Source organism: Alternaria viburni (assembly GCF_023758015.1).
Source record: "Alternaria viburni strain BMP 2772 chromosome Unknown scaffold_16, whole genome shotgun sequence".
Lineage (NCBI taxonomy): Eukaryota > Fungi > Ascomycota > Dothideomycetes > Pleosporales > Pleosporaceae > Alternaria > Alternaria viburni.
The window spans coordinates 229132-244770 of record NW_026055785.1 but is presented as its reverse complement, the minus strand read 5'-3'; the positions used below and the strand labels follow the sequence as shown (position 1 = coordinate 244770).

Below are 15639 nucleotides of genomic sequence, written 5' to 3'. Positions count from 1 at the left end.
GCACGTTTATCCATATTCCCGAGCCTTGCAGCGTTTATTGACACTTTACAAACTTCTATCGCCGACTTTGCGCGTACAACGTCTCGTCACGAACGCCTCAGTCGCGTGGCTGTCGATCGCGAAATTGAGTTTTGACATGGTAAGTCCCGCAGCGAGCGCAACCCTATTCGCAGAATGCCAAAATTCCCGGTTAGCATTTGTAAAACGACAAGCATCCGTTGGTCTTGGTAGGGCCTTTTACGCGTTTAGCGGTACTCAAGTCGTTATTGAGACGTCCGTTAGCCTTGGCCTAGGTCCGCCTCTTACTCGCGACGGGAATCGTTCGTAGGGCGACTGCACATGTTCGACACCTCAATGCTAATCTGGAACTGCGGTTGCAAATCCTCGGTAGTTGTGACAAGCTCACCTAATGCAGTCGCACACTATGGCGTCTTGTCGTTGAAGCTTTCCATGATTGCGCACCGCTCTATGATCGCCATGGATCTTGCCTCGAGGTTGGGTTCAGAAGTAGCTTTCCTTGACATGCATCACCATGATGATGTAAGGCAGGTATGCGCACGATTGTACATGGATTCTTGGACATCGACGTCTCAACACATTTGAATTCTTCTCGTTTTCGACGATAATTCATGACCCAGGGTCATTGATCACAACCCACCACCAGCCGTTTTCCTGTGGGGATGTCGCAGATCTGCAGGCACACGGGTGGAATTGATGATTCTAGCTCGACTACTAGTAAGTGGTATCGGCAATCCTACCCCAAGTGTCGCTTCGCACCTGGGCAAACTCAAGCTTCATACGCTCGCGTGGATCATTTACCGCTACAGCGGGTCGCGCGATCTTCAAACACCTGCAGAAGCAACGCCAACAAACGTCCTGTTACACATGCCACGTGTGCGATCAAACCTCCCTGCCTCATGGTGATCAAAGATCAGCGTTCCACGATGCACGGCGTTTGCAGGGTCAGTATAGCCTCCAGCTACGTTCACTGTTACGCGCCCCCGGGTTTCTACACAACGCCACGCTTACCAGGGCTATGCGCAAAACTACAGCGACTTGTTAATGTCGCGAAGCTGACGGCACATGACTCCGCCTTGTACCCCCGATGTTCACCGCAACTTTCTTGGAAGCTCTCACGGAAAGAGCCTAATAATGGACGCAGTCGGCGAAATAGTCCATATACGCCATGCAAGACTAGGGGACCCGTACTGTGGCGTAGATCACTCCACAGTGTTTGAGGTGCGGGAAGATATGGACCCCGCTAACTGCTAGCGGAGTCATTGGTCTTGGACCCCCGACTCTTGTGTATAGATCTAACTCATATCCCGGGTGCCGTTTCTGTTTGCGATGGTCAGTTCGTGTCTCATTCACCCCGACAGCTAGGCCTGCTGCTACTACGCCGGTAATTCCTAATATGGACGGAAACACTTTGGGATCCTATGGCGGCAGCCTCGTTGCTCGTGCAGGCGGTTTACATCCCCCACCAGAAGTCCTCCTCAGCTGGCCAAGACCGAATTATGTCGACCCGGAGGAGCGAGGTTGGGGACCACCAATACTGCTCATGGTCGTCTTGGGCATCACCTTCCTGGTATACTGTGCGCGGATGTGGGCAAGGCTGGTCATATCGAAGAACTTTGGGCTGGATGACATACTTGTCAGCATGGCAATGCTGCCGCTATTCGGTCTGACCATAGCAAGCGTACTTGGTATGTATCGCTTCCTTTCGAAGTGGTCTTTGCTAACACACGCAGGTATTCGTATCTATGGCTTCCAATGGCACGTCTGGGACCAGACCAAAGAAACGCTAGTAACGACAAGAGAGATCGCTTTTGCAATCGAACTTAACTACATGTTAACCTCGACGCTGATCAAAGTCTCGATCCTTTGCTTCTACCGCCGAATCGGTGATCGTCTGACGAATCAGTTTATCTACTGTAAGTATCTCGCCAAAGCCAGCCTGGTCCACACAGAAGCTAACGTTGCTCCACAGGGGTCTACGGCACCATCGCCTTCTGCATCATCTACGGAATTGCCTTCACTATTGCCATTGTCTTCACATGTACACCGGTTATAGGATTCTTCCGCCTCTTCGACATATCCTGGAGACTGCAGAATGAACTGACGTGTCGCAACGAGGGGGCCCTCATTGTCGCATGCGCGGTGATCTCATTGTTCCAGGACTTTATCATTTGCCTGCTACCAGTCCTTTTGATTTGGAACCTCCAGATCAGCAAACGCCAGAAGATCGGCCTGTGTGCCATTTTTGGCGTGGGTCTGATAACATGCATCTGCGGTATAATGCGAACTTTCTATGCCGCAAAGCTATACTTCTGTAAGCATCTATCTTCTGGAATCCATCATCTGGCAAAACTGACTCTCTGGTCTAGTCACCTACGATATCACCTGGGCAGCATATTCTGGCTGGATCTGGACGACACTCGAAGCCCAGCTAGCCGTGATGTGCGCCTCGGCGCCCTCGCTCAAAGTCTTTCTCGGCCGCTACTTCAGCATGTACACCTCGCGCGCCGGCTACTCTCAAACTGGAATCCCCGGTCAAGCGTCTGGTCCGTCTTCAAATACACTATCGCAAGGCTTCACCGGGAAAGCATCCCAGCACTCGACACAGCGATCGCAGTGCACTGCTGGATCGATTCGCGGTGATGTTCCGTTGGAAGGCATTCACATAACCAACAAGTTGGATGTCAAGGTTGAAGAGCGCGATGATTACGAGCATGCGAGCGTCCACAGCACGAAGGAGCTTACTGCGCTACCAATGTCATCACAGCCGGGTTGGCGGGATGGCTGCAAAACGGTTTGCGCCGCACTACGACCAGGCAGCAGAGGCATATCAGCAACTCGTGGTCGGAGTCGCGAGCGCGATATCGAAGCCGGTCGCGCTTACTGAGCCAATTCTTGCCATTCGTTTTTCTGTCTGCATCACCCGTATCATCGTTCCGTCGACCTTTTGGTTTTCTAGACCCATATACCTTTCCCTTTGTTCTTATTACAACGGCTCAAGACATTCCTTGAGCACGCTACGACATTACAGCCGATTCTAATTTGAGAAGCGCACATATTCAGGGCACGATGGCCAATGACGCCTCTTTGCATACTTTCGTCATGAGTTAGTCATGACATATACCCCCTTATCTTCCCTTGTTGTTACTGGCTACATATTGGATACTGGTAGAAGCACGAAGAGTACGGATCGAATTACATTAGAGCCTCCTAATATTAGACCCTCTTTATTCATTCATCTAGATGCATCTCTTGACACATCAATCGTGATATATCAATCTCTCGACCATTCCGCCTACTGGAGTAAAGACTTCGCAGCAGCCTCAACCTCCTCCTTGTTTCCACAGATCAACCCACCCCTCTCGTCCGTATCCTCAATCGCTGTCTCAAGCACCCTCTTACCCGTCGCCGAATCCAACGCCGCACCTCCAGCGCACTCCAGGATCAGCGCGATAGGTGCGAGTTCATAGAGTCGCCTAAGCTTGGCTTTGCTCTGCTCCGTTACCGGAGAGATATACACACCATGACCCTTGACCAGCGCATGTACAACATCCGGCACAAGGCCGCCGCTGTATCGCAGCGTGTACTTCTGCATAATGAAACGGTTGATCAGGTTCAGATACCTCTGGTCCTCGGCCGCTGCGCGCATGTTCGCCGGGGCGAAATATCGGGTCTTTACTTCAGAGGCTTGCGTCAACTGCACGTCTGGGCGGATGACTTGCATGGCGCCATCATCTGCATATCCGACTTCGAAACATGAGCCCTTGGTACCTGGTAGACGGAGAGCGACAATGGCGGTTGTGCGTGGGCCTAGTACACCCAGAATTGAGGCGATTTGCTTTGTGTCCGGCGATTGATGTAGTGCTGATGCTCCTTCCCAGACTCCGATTATCGTGCCTACACTCCAGTTTGGTGCGATGATGGAGGAGCCATCTAGCGGGTCGAAGGCGAGTGTGTAGACTTCTTTGCCCGAATCTTCGCTGCTGGTAGATTTCGATGATTTTTCAACGGGGTCTTCTTCGCTGGAGGCTGTTACGATTGCTGGGCATGAATCAATGGTTTTGCGGATCGCTTCTTCGGCCAGCACGTCAACGTTCAGTTGGTCGTCGCCAAAGGCATTGGCGGTTCCGACTTGTGTTACCGATGGGGAGGTGCGCAGGTGGCCGGCTATTGTGTGGATTGAGCTGAGAAGTTTTGGGAGGACGGCATCGCGCAGTTGAGGGTGCGAAGAGGTGATGAGGGAGTTTAGATGGGTTGGTACGTCTACGGGTTGCGACATTCTGGAAAGTTTATGAGTTATCGAGTTTAATTGAGAAAGTATGCCTGTTACGGTGCAGAGTCTACAGCGGAAGAAGAAATTCTGCGCCTGCTAGTGTTCATCAGAGTGTGACGTCGTGGTGTGGAGTTGTGGAAGCTTCGTCCATCTAGCAGCTCCACAAGCATCCACTGAGATCATCATCGTTTCTCGGCCCTATCCGCGTCTCCCCCAACACCGCGACGCGTCACGCGTCGATAGCTGCTTTGATGTTGGAGATGCTTTCTTTTGCTCGTTCGAGGTGGGGTTACGAGCGGGGTAGCTCGGGAAGCTTCCAAGGTTAGCTGTCATCGCGGCCAGCTTCGGAAGCTCAAAAGCCATCCCTTCTCTTCATTCTCTCATGTCTTGTTCGTTCCATTTTTCATAAGCGCTCGTTTCTTTCCCCTAATTCCATCAACAATGCCTCAAACACTCAAAATCGCATCCGCGCAATCCCGCACGCTTTCCACCACCGCCGAGACCCTCGCCGCTCTCGAAGCGACAACGAAGCGCGCCGCATCCCAAGGCATCGATGTCCTCTTATTTCCCGAAGCATACCTGGGTGGATATCCTCGTACTTGCGCTTTTGGCGCTGCGGTTGGCGGTCGCGCACCCGAAGGTCGCGAGCAGTTCCTGCACTATTTCCACGATGCTGTCGATATGGGCGACACACCGAGCGGCGCTGGGCAAGATTGGCTAGACCGGAAGCTCGAGTTGCCGAGAGGGAAGGAATATAGGGGTGATGGGACACGAGAGGAGCTAGAGAGGATAGCAAGGGAGACGGGGGTCTTTGTTGTTACGGGGATTGTGGAGAAGTCTGGTGGCACGCTATACTGTGGGGTGGTGTTCGTCGACCCAAAGATGGGCGTGTTGGGGAAGAGGAGGAAAGTCATGCCGACGGGCAGTGAAAGGCTGATCTGGGGCATGGGAAGTGCGAGCACCCTGAGGGCGGTGACAACGGAGATCAAGGGCGTTAAGCTGTGTATGGGGTCGGCGATTTGCTGGGAGAACTACATGCCATTGCTGAGGCAAAGCTTGTACAGCCAGAACGTCAACCTGTGGTTTGCGCCGACAGCAGATGCGCGCGATGCTTGGTCGTCGCTAATGCGCACGGTAGGCTGCGAAGGCCGATGCTTCGTGGTTAGCGCAAATCAATGCGTCAAGAAGAAACACCTCCCAGAATGGATCACCGGCAAAGCACAACCGCAGAGCAATGGCAGTAGAAGTGGCGTCGGCAGGAGCCTCTCGCAACAGAGTAATGGAGTCGCTGGCAGACGACGAAGCACCATCACGAAAACGCCGGAGGGTCATGAGATCTGCATACCAATACCAGAGGGACAGGCGACTGAGGGCGATTCATCGGCGATTGACTCCTCATCGACTGCGGAAGATACGCTTAGCCCCAAGCAGCAACCCTTCTCGCAGCCTCAGTCAGCGGATGGCGAGGAATATGTTTCCCGTGGCGGCTCTATGATAGTATCACCCTTGGGTGAGGTGCTTGCTGGACCAGTATGGGAGCAAGAAGATGAGCTATTAGTCGCAGACGTCGATTTTGACGATTGTGAGCGCGGCAGACTTGATTTCGATTCTGGAGGAAGCTATTCGCGAATGGACAGCTTCAAGCTCAGCGTTGAGGGCCTTGACCTGAATCCCCCGCCGATGTAAACTATGTAAGCCTCAGTGATAGATCTCTTATAAAGTTGAATCTATCATGCACCCTTCTAGCATCACCATGGGCCAGAGAAGATGGGTAATTGGTGCGATATCTATAACACAGTTTGCTCGTCAGAATCGTATTTAGCTGACTTGTTTGTTCAAAACTTCAGGCAAACCAGATACGTAGACGCCCATGTTCATCTGACTGCCTGTTGTGGGCTAGGTCATGATTGGTAGAACCGGTGGGCCTGAGGCTGCGAGCTACCCCTCATGCTTGGTCAAACGTTCCCAGCTCCCCATTTCCCTACGAGAGACACGCTAGGCACTCACAGTACACCACGGGCCTTTGAACTTACCTTCAGATACTATTGATTCCCTTCTCGTCAACTTCCAGGCAATGACAACGCGCAAGAACCTCATCATCGACACCGACTTGCACAGCGATGTTGAGTACGCATCCCCCCGTTCTCATATCTCAAGAAGCTTACTAGTGTACTAGTGATGCGGGCGCATTGCTGCTAGGCGCAACTCTCCCCAACGTCAACCTTCTTGGTGTCAACGTCAATCACCCCTGTTCGTACTCTGCTCTCGCAGCGTCTGCTATTGTAGCACATTATGGACGCCCAAAGACGCCTATTGGTATTCGTCGCCCAATGAACGACGTGAGGTTCTTTGACGCCTGGGACTACAAGCGCGGCGAGTACACGAGTAAAGTGGCCTACCACTGGTCCGGAGGCACTCTACCATGGGGAAAGGCAGACAAAGCATGGGATCCAGTTGTCCTGTACAGAAAGCTGCTCTCTGAATCAGAAGACGGAAGCGTGACGATTGCTTCCATCGGCTTCCTCGATAATGTGCGTTTTCAGAATGTGGCTCTTGTCTATTGACCGCTGGTCGCTAATTGCTACAGTTGTCTGGACTTCTCGACTCCAAACCCGATGAGTACTCTCGGCTTGACGGTCGCGAGCTTGCCAGGACTAAAGTCGCAGAGCTCGTCGTCATGGGTGGCAAGTATCCGAAAGGTCGTAGCTGGAACTTCTGGGGCTCCAAGCCCGCCCTTGCCGCTCATGTGTTGGACACATGGGTCGGCCCAATAACGTTTGTAGGCACTACTGTCGGCAGAGAGGTATTAATAGGCGGACCGCTCATGGCGAGCGATCTGGAAGACGACCCAGTCCGAATGGCTTACATCTACTATGGGTTCGGGAAGCCGCTACCTAGTTGGGATCCACTTGTAAGTGTCCCTTTACGAATTGCTTGCGAGGCATACGCTGACTTCTTGCGCCCATATGTAGACTATCATGTATGCTGCGAACGGCCTTGGAGACATGTTCGACATTGCAGAAGACCGCGGCTACAACAAGATCAACGCTGAAGATGGCTCAAACGAATGGATAAATGACGGAGTGTCGCATGGACGGCGAACTCTGAAACTGAAGGTCAGCAATGAAAGTGCTGCGGCCGAGCTGGATCGTCTGTTTTTGGATGCTGCGCGAAGATACTCTAAGCGCGCAGGCACCGCCTAGAATGTCGGGATGCTGTCATGAATCTGAATCGATATCAGATACGTACCATCACCAGGCGTACCTCCATCATGAGTAACTAGCAAGTGGGTATACTGATGTCGCGTTTCGGATTCTCCGAACTCGCTCAACACGATCCTCAGTCGCTCATCGGCCAATCGAGAGGTGCTCAGAAGTTCGTTGCTATTGTGTTCCATTACTACATCTCCACAAAACTACCTAGGTAAATGCACGACGGCACAACGTGCAGTACATGTGTACATGTCAAGCCCAGATGGTGCTAGCGGAAGACCCACGCGTGCTGCGTGACCAACAGCGATGACGTTGGCTGCAGGGTCCATGCTTCGCCCCAGCCCCAGCCTCAGCAAGATCCAACCGCGGCCGCTATCTAGACGCCAGCCTCGACCACTACCAGAGCTCTCCATTCTCCACAGCAACCCCAACCATCCTTCCCCAACTTCGAATCCACCTTGAAGTTGTTTCCGTCGTGTTTATTGCGCGACAACAACATCACTACAGCTCGTCTCTTGCACCGCAGCTGTCTTCACCGCCGCCATGCAGCTCACCACCCTCTTCCTCGCCGCGCTGAGCGCCGTCTCTGTCACCGCATCGCCCTCATGGATGGGTGGCGACCAGGTCACTATCAAGGAGGAGTACAAGGTCCCAGGCGACAACCCTCTATACTTCTGCGGCGACCCAGCCGACGACCTTCTGAAGATTGAGAAGGTCGACTTGAGCCCCAACCCACCCAAGCCGTACGTGTTCCTCGTTGAAGTGTTGTATAGCTGCGCAATCGCGCACGTGAAAGCTTCGCGCATCTCAAGAGTGTAAAGACGGAAGCTAACTTGTACACAGTGGCGAGAAGCTCAGCATCAAGGCCACAGGCGACTTCAAGGAGGAGGTCGGTGAGGGTTTCAAGATGCACCTGCAAGTCAAGTACGGCCTCATCACACTCATCAACCAGAACGCGGATGGTTGCGAAACGATAAAGAAGGGAGACCTCGAGTGCCCGCTCGAGAAGGGCGAGATGAGCTTGACCAAGGACGTTGATCTGCCCAGGGAGATTCCTCCGGTAAGTCGCGAGCTTCGATGAGAATAGAAGACTACTAACAGCACGACAGGGCACATACACCGTCCTCGCCGACGTCTTCACCGCAGAGGGCGACAAGATTACTTGCCTCACCGCCAAGATCGCTTTCCACCGGTAAATTGCCTCACTTCGTAACGACTCTACAACACGCGATGAGCAACGAGGATGTCTGATATTCAATGATGCAGGGGAAACGCGGAGGAAAGTAATGTAGGCAGTGGCAGCAAGATTAAGATGGGACAACCTAGGGTTCAGATGAGTGGGCCTTTGGCTGGTCTTGTACAGGAGCGTTTAAGGCGGAGGAATGAGCTGTAAGCCATTTTTGGCGGATTTCTCTTTGTTTTGACTCGCGATATCAGCATGTCTCGACTGTAAGCTTTGGTTTCAATGCTTCCCAACCATGTCTCCCAGCATGATTCACATGTCAAGTTCAAGCTCACATTGGCATTACGAGGTACCTGCAGTAGACTATTTGCATCGGCAAACAGATGACTAGTCTATTGCCGGTACCTCGCAATGACAGTGCAAGATCAAGTTTGATATGGCATGTGGATCAAGAATGTAATGACGGATTAATGTAGATATGAAGCACACGGATAATCTTCAGGGCTTCCTTCTCCGGCTTTCATGCGTTTTGGTGGATATCATGTTTATTGACGTTGTAGCTTGTATGCACAGATGACTGCTGACGGCATATGCCTGGTACCCATCCACGAGTAGTGTATGCAACATATACCGGGGCTGCCATATTCCGCCAGTCTGCTACATCCGATGTCTACTCCCCGAATAACCTCCTCACCCTCTTCAGCACACTGTCCTTCTCGGGGTCGTACGGGTGGTCTTTCGATGGGATCTCGAGGAGGGAGGGAAAGGCGGCGGTGTATGTCTCGACTCGGTGTCGTATCTTCTCGGCGATCTATGGGTGGTTAGACATGTCTCAGTCCGCAGAAGCTCAGGCATCCTTCTAGATCCCAACGCCACATCCGGGGCGTATAAGACGTACGTGCTGGTTGATGAGCAGAATCGCGATATCCTTGCGCTCGGTGGTGAAGCGGTCGAATGCAGCTTCGATGGTTGCGGTCTCGGTCTTTGCGTCTACAACGAGGAAGTTCTTTTGGCTGTCCGGCGGTTGAGTAACATGCTACGATATCCGTCAGTCTCCTGTCTACGTCGCGCATCGCAGTAAGTAATAGCTTACGCCTACGCCTGCAAGCAGCATGCCCGTGCAAGTGTCCTGCGACCGGTTAGCGCCTTTGACCCGCCGGATGAGGAAGCCGCGAGATGCACACCTCATCGCCTATTACGGCGAGGAACTGCCTGTCCTTGTACTGTGCCGCGGGTGCTGCCATAGTGAGAGTGTAGAGAGGCAGCTGTCGTGAGGTCGGAGCTTGGCTGCACTGAAGCTGGAGCTCCCGCGCGCCGTCGTCATGGGCGGGACCAGGGCCTAGTCCGCGTTAGGCCAACTGTTTGTACTGTCGCTTCTTTCACCCTTCGCGCTTTCTTCATTGTCGCCGCACAACCATGACTTGAGCCCTGCTGCTACCCCCCTTCTTCTCTACTCTCTTCTAAAACTCGGGACTCGCCCTTAGCACTTATAATCGTAATACCACCGCGCCATGCCTCCCCTCGTGCGCCGCGCACCGCTCTCGGAACGCATCAAAGCCTACTTCGACCTCTCCGACTGGCTCATCTGGATCTCCGAGGAACTCAACAGCTCTGACTGGGAGGACTTCGCATCGGCGTATGCGCTTTACATCGGCTTCGGCGCAAACCTCCTCTTCGTACTCGCACAAGCCAACAGCGGCGCATCCACGGCTTCGGACGACGATGGCGTCTTCAACGAGGTGCAGGGTCCCGGATGGATAAAGTGGATCATGGGCTTGCTGGTCCTGGTTCTGGGTGCATCCAGCTTTGGCAACGCGTTTATGGTCTGGGGTAAGAGGAGGTACTACCGTCTCTTCGAGCAGAGTGTGGATGTTGCGCCACAGACGCCCAGTGCGAAGCGCGTCCGAGTCGACTCATCGCCTGCCGCAGCGAGTCCGATGCAGTTTGTGAGGGGCTTGGTACAGAACAACGCGGCGAGCAGAGCGCATCCTGTCGAGGGCAGGGACGTCTGGGAAGTCGCCGTTTGGGACCCAAACCCGCTATGCCTGGAGCTCTTCTGCCTGTTCAGCCCGCTGCATGTGGTGCTCTACTACTTCAACCTCCCAGTCGCCCCCCTAGATCCCAGACCGAGCGTCAGGGTGACCACGACGATCTTCATCGGAGCCGCGCTCTCGCTTCATCTTTGGTGGCTTAGGAGCTCCTTTATGCAGCAGGCCAAGGACAACTCCCTCATCAGTCGCCAGGTGCTTCACGAGTACGATAGCAAATTCGTCCACCCCTCACTACAGAAGCCATGCCGCGACGTCGGAATCCAGACCATCTCGACAAACCGGACCCGAGACTCGAGCGTTGGTGTCAAGGGCAGTAGCCACGGTCTTGCTAGCTCAGTCGTCACATACACACCAACCACTATTGTAAACCGTAAAACCTTCCGCACGAACCCGAACGTAAGCTACGCCTCACAGTACGACCCTGACAACATGGAATCACCATCTGTCACACGCTCCTCGAGACGACGATCCTCGGTCCACCAAGATCGTGGCACCTCACAATACACAACCACCTCCACAGCTACAGACGCCGACTTTTCCTCTCCGATCCGACCCTCGCAAACGCCCAATCCCTTTCGTCAAGCACCCACCATCCCCCGAACTAACACCAAGCCTACCGACGGCGGATACCTGGGGGTCAACACTCATGCCGCGTCTCCTTTACGGAAGTCCGCAAGTGCAAACTTCTCAAGAGATGGCGAGAGGAGTGCGAGCCGCGGCAGGGATAGCCTCGGTGGCGCTTTCGAGCGCAGGGCTAGTCCAAGCAAGCGGGACGTCAGCCCTCTGAAGAGGATCAGTCTCGGCAATTTGGGCGCTGCGAGGGAGAGCGGTGAGAAGACACTGGGTCAGTCGGCGAGCTTGGGCAGGAGCAACCCGTATGGAAGCCTTGGTGTCGGACGAAGGGAAAGCGGAAGGTACTAAAGGAGTACGACTCAGTGGGCATGCATGTGAGACACGAAGGTCGGGATGAAGAAGTGCGTGTACGATGGTGAGATGTGAGTTCGTTCAGTTCATGTATATTCTACTATCTACAATACCCGAGAGGAGCGACCAACAAGGCGCTCCTCCATTACAGAATCTCATTTATCACATAATTCAATGTGTACCTCTTTTGAACCTTTCGCGATTACCATGGGATTATCGTCATGTGTTTTTGAAAATAGTCACTCATGTATGCATGTCACGTTTCCGCTTGGCCAGTCCATCTATATAAATCTCCAGTCAGTGCTCACCTACGATCCTTCTATATTCCTCAATTTCTCATATCCATTTCTAAAAAGACAAGGTCGTGTGCCCGATGTGTGACTCCCCTCCGAGTTCCAAAAACACAGGAGAAAAGTGTCATGGTGCCGGCGTTCGATTCACTGTCCTTGTTCAAAACTTGAACAGTATGTGGACATGCGTTTCCAAAAGACCAGACCGCCAAAGATACCAGTCTTCAGTTCAATGTTTCGTACCATTGATATGGGCCCTCAACATGCATCTCCGACATGATGCTCAAGATATATAAACGTCGACAGCAGATGGAAAGCCACGCCCCTATTGTCCATACTCCCTGGGTCTAGTCCAAAATTTGAAGATATCATGGCTATGTCCGCTTCCTGCCTTTCCAAAAACCAAGGAAGCACTCCGCATGTGCGGCTGATTCGACTGCTGTGTCCAATACGATTATCAAAAAACGAAAGACAAGATATGCATGGGAGGCCGTCGCCGATAAAACTACTGCCAGTACCTGAATGTTCTCTGCTGCCAACTGGACTTCTTGTCCAGTAAACTTCTACTTTGCTCAAAAGATTGAATGCTCCAGCTCTATGTGCTGGGGTTCTCTTTTCTCCTCATAACATTTTTCACTGCTGTGGACCAAAAGACAAACACTAGCGAACCATGGCGTGTGCTTTCTCCAAAGAGTACAGGTAGCATTCTTATGGGGCACGTTTTCAAAACTCCAATTACTGCAAAACATCAAAAATCACGCAGAGATCAATCTGATGTGTTAAGACCTCGTCATCAGGCACAAGACAAAACGGCTTTCGTACAGTGTGTTGCCGTTGACTTCAAAACTCTCAGAACACATTTCATGTACAGCAAGCATCCCGGGTTTGCAACGGTTTTACCGTTGAGCTAGAAGCCGGTCTTGTGACCGGGGCATATAAAAGACTCCCGTATGCTCTCTCGAAGTCTTCTTCTTCATTAACAATGATTCCGATTTTACCAAAAAGCGCAAGGCTACACGCCTTGTGTTTACTGCGTACTCCAAACAGTTATCTCGACAATTTATGGAGATGTTTCCCTTTTTCCAAAAGCGTACTAGGGTACAACGTATGTTGAAAGAAAGTGATCGCTCTGGTTTAGGTGCTGCGAAGAGATTCTCATGCACCGGATTTCTAGATCAAAATCTTAACCACGACCCAACCATGTCTTTCCTGGGCTGTGAGCCAAAACGATCCGCATACTTGGCCATGTGGTCAGATGTCCAGAGGTCTCACATCATCGCGACAGCCAGTGTTCTACATCGAAAAGGCACACGCCGTCGCACATGGTGTGTCCATACCGAAGTGTTCACAAAACCATGATTGCTTCTTCTGTGGTACGTGTACCCGATGAGTTTTACTTCCAGAAAATTTACTTCAAATCAAGATGGTGACAATATATGTTTTGTTCTCCCGCCGCCTGGTCAAGAGACGACAAGGCCACCATCATGACGGCGCGATCGCGATCACAAACAGTCTATCTTACACCGCCAGCTGTGTCTCTTCTTTGTCTCCATATTCTGACACACGTGTCAAAACATGTCTAAAGATAGGCATAAAAAGCAATGTGCGACAGCGAAGCTTGTATTGTTCTCAGCCCTACAAGCATCATCCCGCCCAACGGGCACTTCTTTTGTTCTTCCCACACCGTTTTGTCGAAAAGACTCGAGGGGATCCGGCATCTGGCAGGAAATCGTTGGGGTTCTACGTCATGGGACGATGTTGGGAAAGTACACGCGGCCTCGCATGCGTTGGTCTCGTATAGATTGTATTTTCGGGTCCCAGGAAAAAGGATACATGGTGTTGACAATTCCTTGATCGTTTTGGTATCGGCTGATGCGAAAATGATGTCACAGGCATGTTACAGTGAATTCGAGCGTAATATTTGAAGTTATTGAATGCATTTCGTAGCTAATGGATATATACAAAAAAGGCGTATCAAAACATGGTTTTGCGAGAGGCTTCATGAAACCTCTGACCACTTGGTATATCATCGTCGTTCACAATCATCCGACTCTTCGCTGAAGAGCCATATCCATCCATTGTCGTGATTCAGAAAGCACAAATCCGTTCAACCAGCGCTTAAACAGAGTTGATGAAGGAGAGGAGAGCAGAGGTGCGAGCGTAGACACCGGGGAAGCCTTCCTGAGCGCAGCCGTTGCCGAAGGAGACGAGGCCAATGAGGGTCTTGGAGGAGTCGACGATGGGGCCGCCAGAGTCACCCTGGCAGGAGTCCTTTCCACCCTGAGGGAAACCAGCGCAGATCATGTTGGTGGTGATGGCAGAGGTTCCGTAGGAGGAGCGGCAGCTGGCGCGGGAAACGATGGGGACGGTGACCTTCTGGAGAGCAGCAGGGCTGCTGCCGCCCTCAGTGAGAGCACCCCAGCCGGCAACGACGGCGTTGGATCCAGCAGCGGGGTCGGAGCCAGCAGCAGGAAGGCGAGCATAGCCGATGGAGCCGCTGGCAGCGACGGAAGTAGAGAGCTTCCAGATGGCGACATCCCAATCCTGACCCGAGCTGCGGTAGTTGGGGTGGACGGTGACGGATGAGACGCCAACCAATGTACCGCCGGATGCCTTTTGCAGGCTACCAGCACGGATCTTGAGGGTGCTGACAGAGCCGATGACTGAGCTCACGGAGCAGTGAGCAGCAGTGACGACGGTGGTGGCGTCCAAAAGCGAACCACCGCAAAGATGCTGTCCGTTCTTCTGAAGGCTGACAATGAAGGGGAAGTCGCCAGAGGCAGCGGCAGTTCCACCGACAATGTCGTCAACGGGAGCATCCTCGGGGAACTCGTACTCGGGGTCTTGAGGAGTAGGAGCCGCAAGGACGAGCGCAGGGAGCGCGATGGCGATGATGGATTGGAAACGCATGATGATTGTTTCGAGTGAATGAGGCTACACGGAGTAGGACTGTGAAGTGATTGAAGTGAAGAGACAAGCGACTGACTGAGCTGGCTGATGATGAAAAGAAAGGGAAGTGACTCTATACTTATACACAGACCATCATCCCCTGATCATCAAACACGCAATCCAGTGCAGTGTCTCCATCGTGTTGTCCGGAGTTGCCAAGCGTGATCGACTAGGTGTGCACTTTGTCCTTCCGAATTGGGGGTCCGCTTCGGCTTGGCGAAGTCTTAACGAGAGTCCGCCCATCGTACCTTTGGCGCGCCAGTGCGTGCTAGGTGACCCTGTCCATGTAGGTACGTTATCTGTGTGTAGTATAAGCTTTCCGGCTGTTTACCTCACAACGAATGTGAAGGACGAAGCTGATCTAGCGGTTGCTCCCGTATACCGGGATCAAGGCGAGTTTTGCCTCACAGCTGCAGTCTGCAGGTCCGGTTCTCCAGATCGTTGCTTTTTCGCCCCTGTCTCATTCTAGCTTAGGGCTGCGATCTCAGCCATCTCTTGTGCTTGAAACATGTCGGAAATAAGACTGTTTCCTCTCACGGCCTCAGGCAACCGCAACATAGCCGTCAAACATGGTTGTTTCTACTCGGGGTATGTCGCAACAAGGCCGTTACAGCGACGCTGTTCCCTAGACAGCAGGAGGTTGTGACGCCGTTCCATATCCTAGCTATAGTAAAGCCGAAGTACCATCGTATTTCCTTTGCCATAGTCTTGGTCCTCGTAGAGTCCATCGAATCGACGC

At 52.6% G+C, this 15639-nt stretch overlaps 8 protein-coding genes across 8 annotated transcripts; 5 read left to right on the top strand and 3 right to left on the bottom strand.

Moving 5' to 3' along the window:
• Positions 1-1414: 1414 nt before the first annotated feature.
• On the top strand, positions 1415-2905 carry J4E79_007412 (uncharacterized protein; the record flags this gene model as incomplete). The annotated part of the gene is made up of 4 exons (XM_049356278.1): positions 1415-1706; positions 1752-1934; positions 1991-2332; positions 2388-2905. The coding sequence occupies 4 exons, from the start codon at positions 1415-1417 to the stop codon at positions 2903-2905; spliced, it is 1335 nt and encodes a 444-aa protein (XP_049209165.1).
• Positions 2906-3313: 408 nt separating this feature from the next.
• On the bottom strand, positions 3314-4297 carry J4E79_007411 (uncharacterized protein; the record flags this gene model as incomplete). Its single annotated transcript, XM_049356277.1, has 1 exon — positions 3314-4297. One exon carries the CDS (start codon positions 4295-4297, stop codon positions 3314-3316), a length of 984 nt encoding a protein of 327 aa, XP_049209164.1.
• Positions 4298-4732: 435 nt separating this feature from the next.
• On the top strand, positions 4733-5977 carry J4E79_007410 (uncharacterized protein; the record flags this gene model as incomplete). The annotated part of the gene is made up of 1 exon (XM_049356276.1): positions 4733-5977. One exon carries the CDS (start codon positions 4733-4735, stop codon positions 5975-5977), a length of 1245 nt encoding a protein of 414 aa, XP_049209163.1.
• Positions 5978-6365: 388 nt separating this feature from the next.
• J4E79_007409 (uncharacterized protein) lies at positions 6366-7494 on the top strand (the record flags this gene model as incomplete). Its single annotated transcript, XM_049356275.1, has 4 exons — positions 6366-6418; positions 6468-6822; positions 6879-7202; positions 7264-7494. 4 exons carry the CDS (start codon positions 6366-6368, stop codon positions 7492-7494), a joined length of 963 nt encoding a protein of 320 aa, XP_049209162.1.
• Positions 7495-8046: 552 nt separating this feature from the next.
• Positions 8047-8699, top strand: J4E79_007408 (uncharacterized protein; the record flags this gene model as incomplete). The annotated part of the gene is made up of 3 exons (XM_049356274.1): positions 8047-8246; positions 8347-8563; positions 8613-8699. 3 exons carry the CDS (start codon positions 8047-8049, stop codon positions 8697-8699), a joined length of 504 nt encoding a protein of 167 aa, XP_049209161.1.
• A 657-nt stretch (positions 8700-9356) lies between these two features.
• VMA7 (H(+)-transporting V1 sector ATPase subunit F) lies at positions 9357-9930 on the bottom strand (the record flags this gene model as incomplete). The annotated part of the gene is made up of 4 exons (XM_049356273.1): positions 9357-9497; positions 9585-9722; positions 9780-9815; positions 9871-9930. 4 exons carry the CDS (start codon positions 9928-9930, stop codon positions 9357-9359), a joined length of 375 nt encoding a protein of 124 aa, XP_049209160.1.
• Positions 9931-10197: 267 nt separating this feature from the next.
• On the top strand, positions 10198-11658 carry J4E79_007406 (uncharacterized protein; the record flags this gene model as incomplete). Its single annotated transcript, XM_049356272.1, has 1 exon — positions 10198-11658. One exon carries the CDS (start codon positions 10198-10200, stop codon positions 11656-11658), a length of 1461 nt encoding a protein of 486 aa, XP_049209159.1.
• A 2411-nt stretch (positions 11659-14069) lies between these two features.
• J4E79_007405 (uncharacterized protein) lies at positions 14070-14861 on the bottom strand (the record flags this gene model as incomplete). The annotated part of the gene is made up of 1 exon (XM_049356271.1): positions 14070-14861. The coding sequence occupies one exon, from the start codon at positions 14859-14861 to the stop codon at positions 14070-14072; it is 792 nt and encodes a 263-aa protein (XP_049209158.1).
• Positions 14862-15639: the final 778 nt, after the last annotated feature.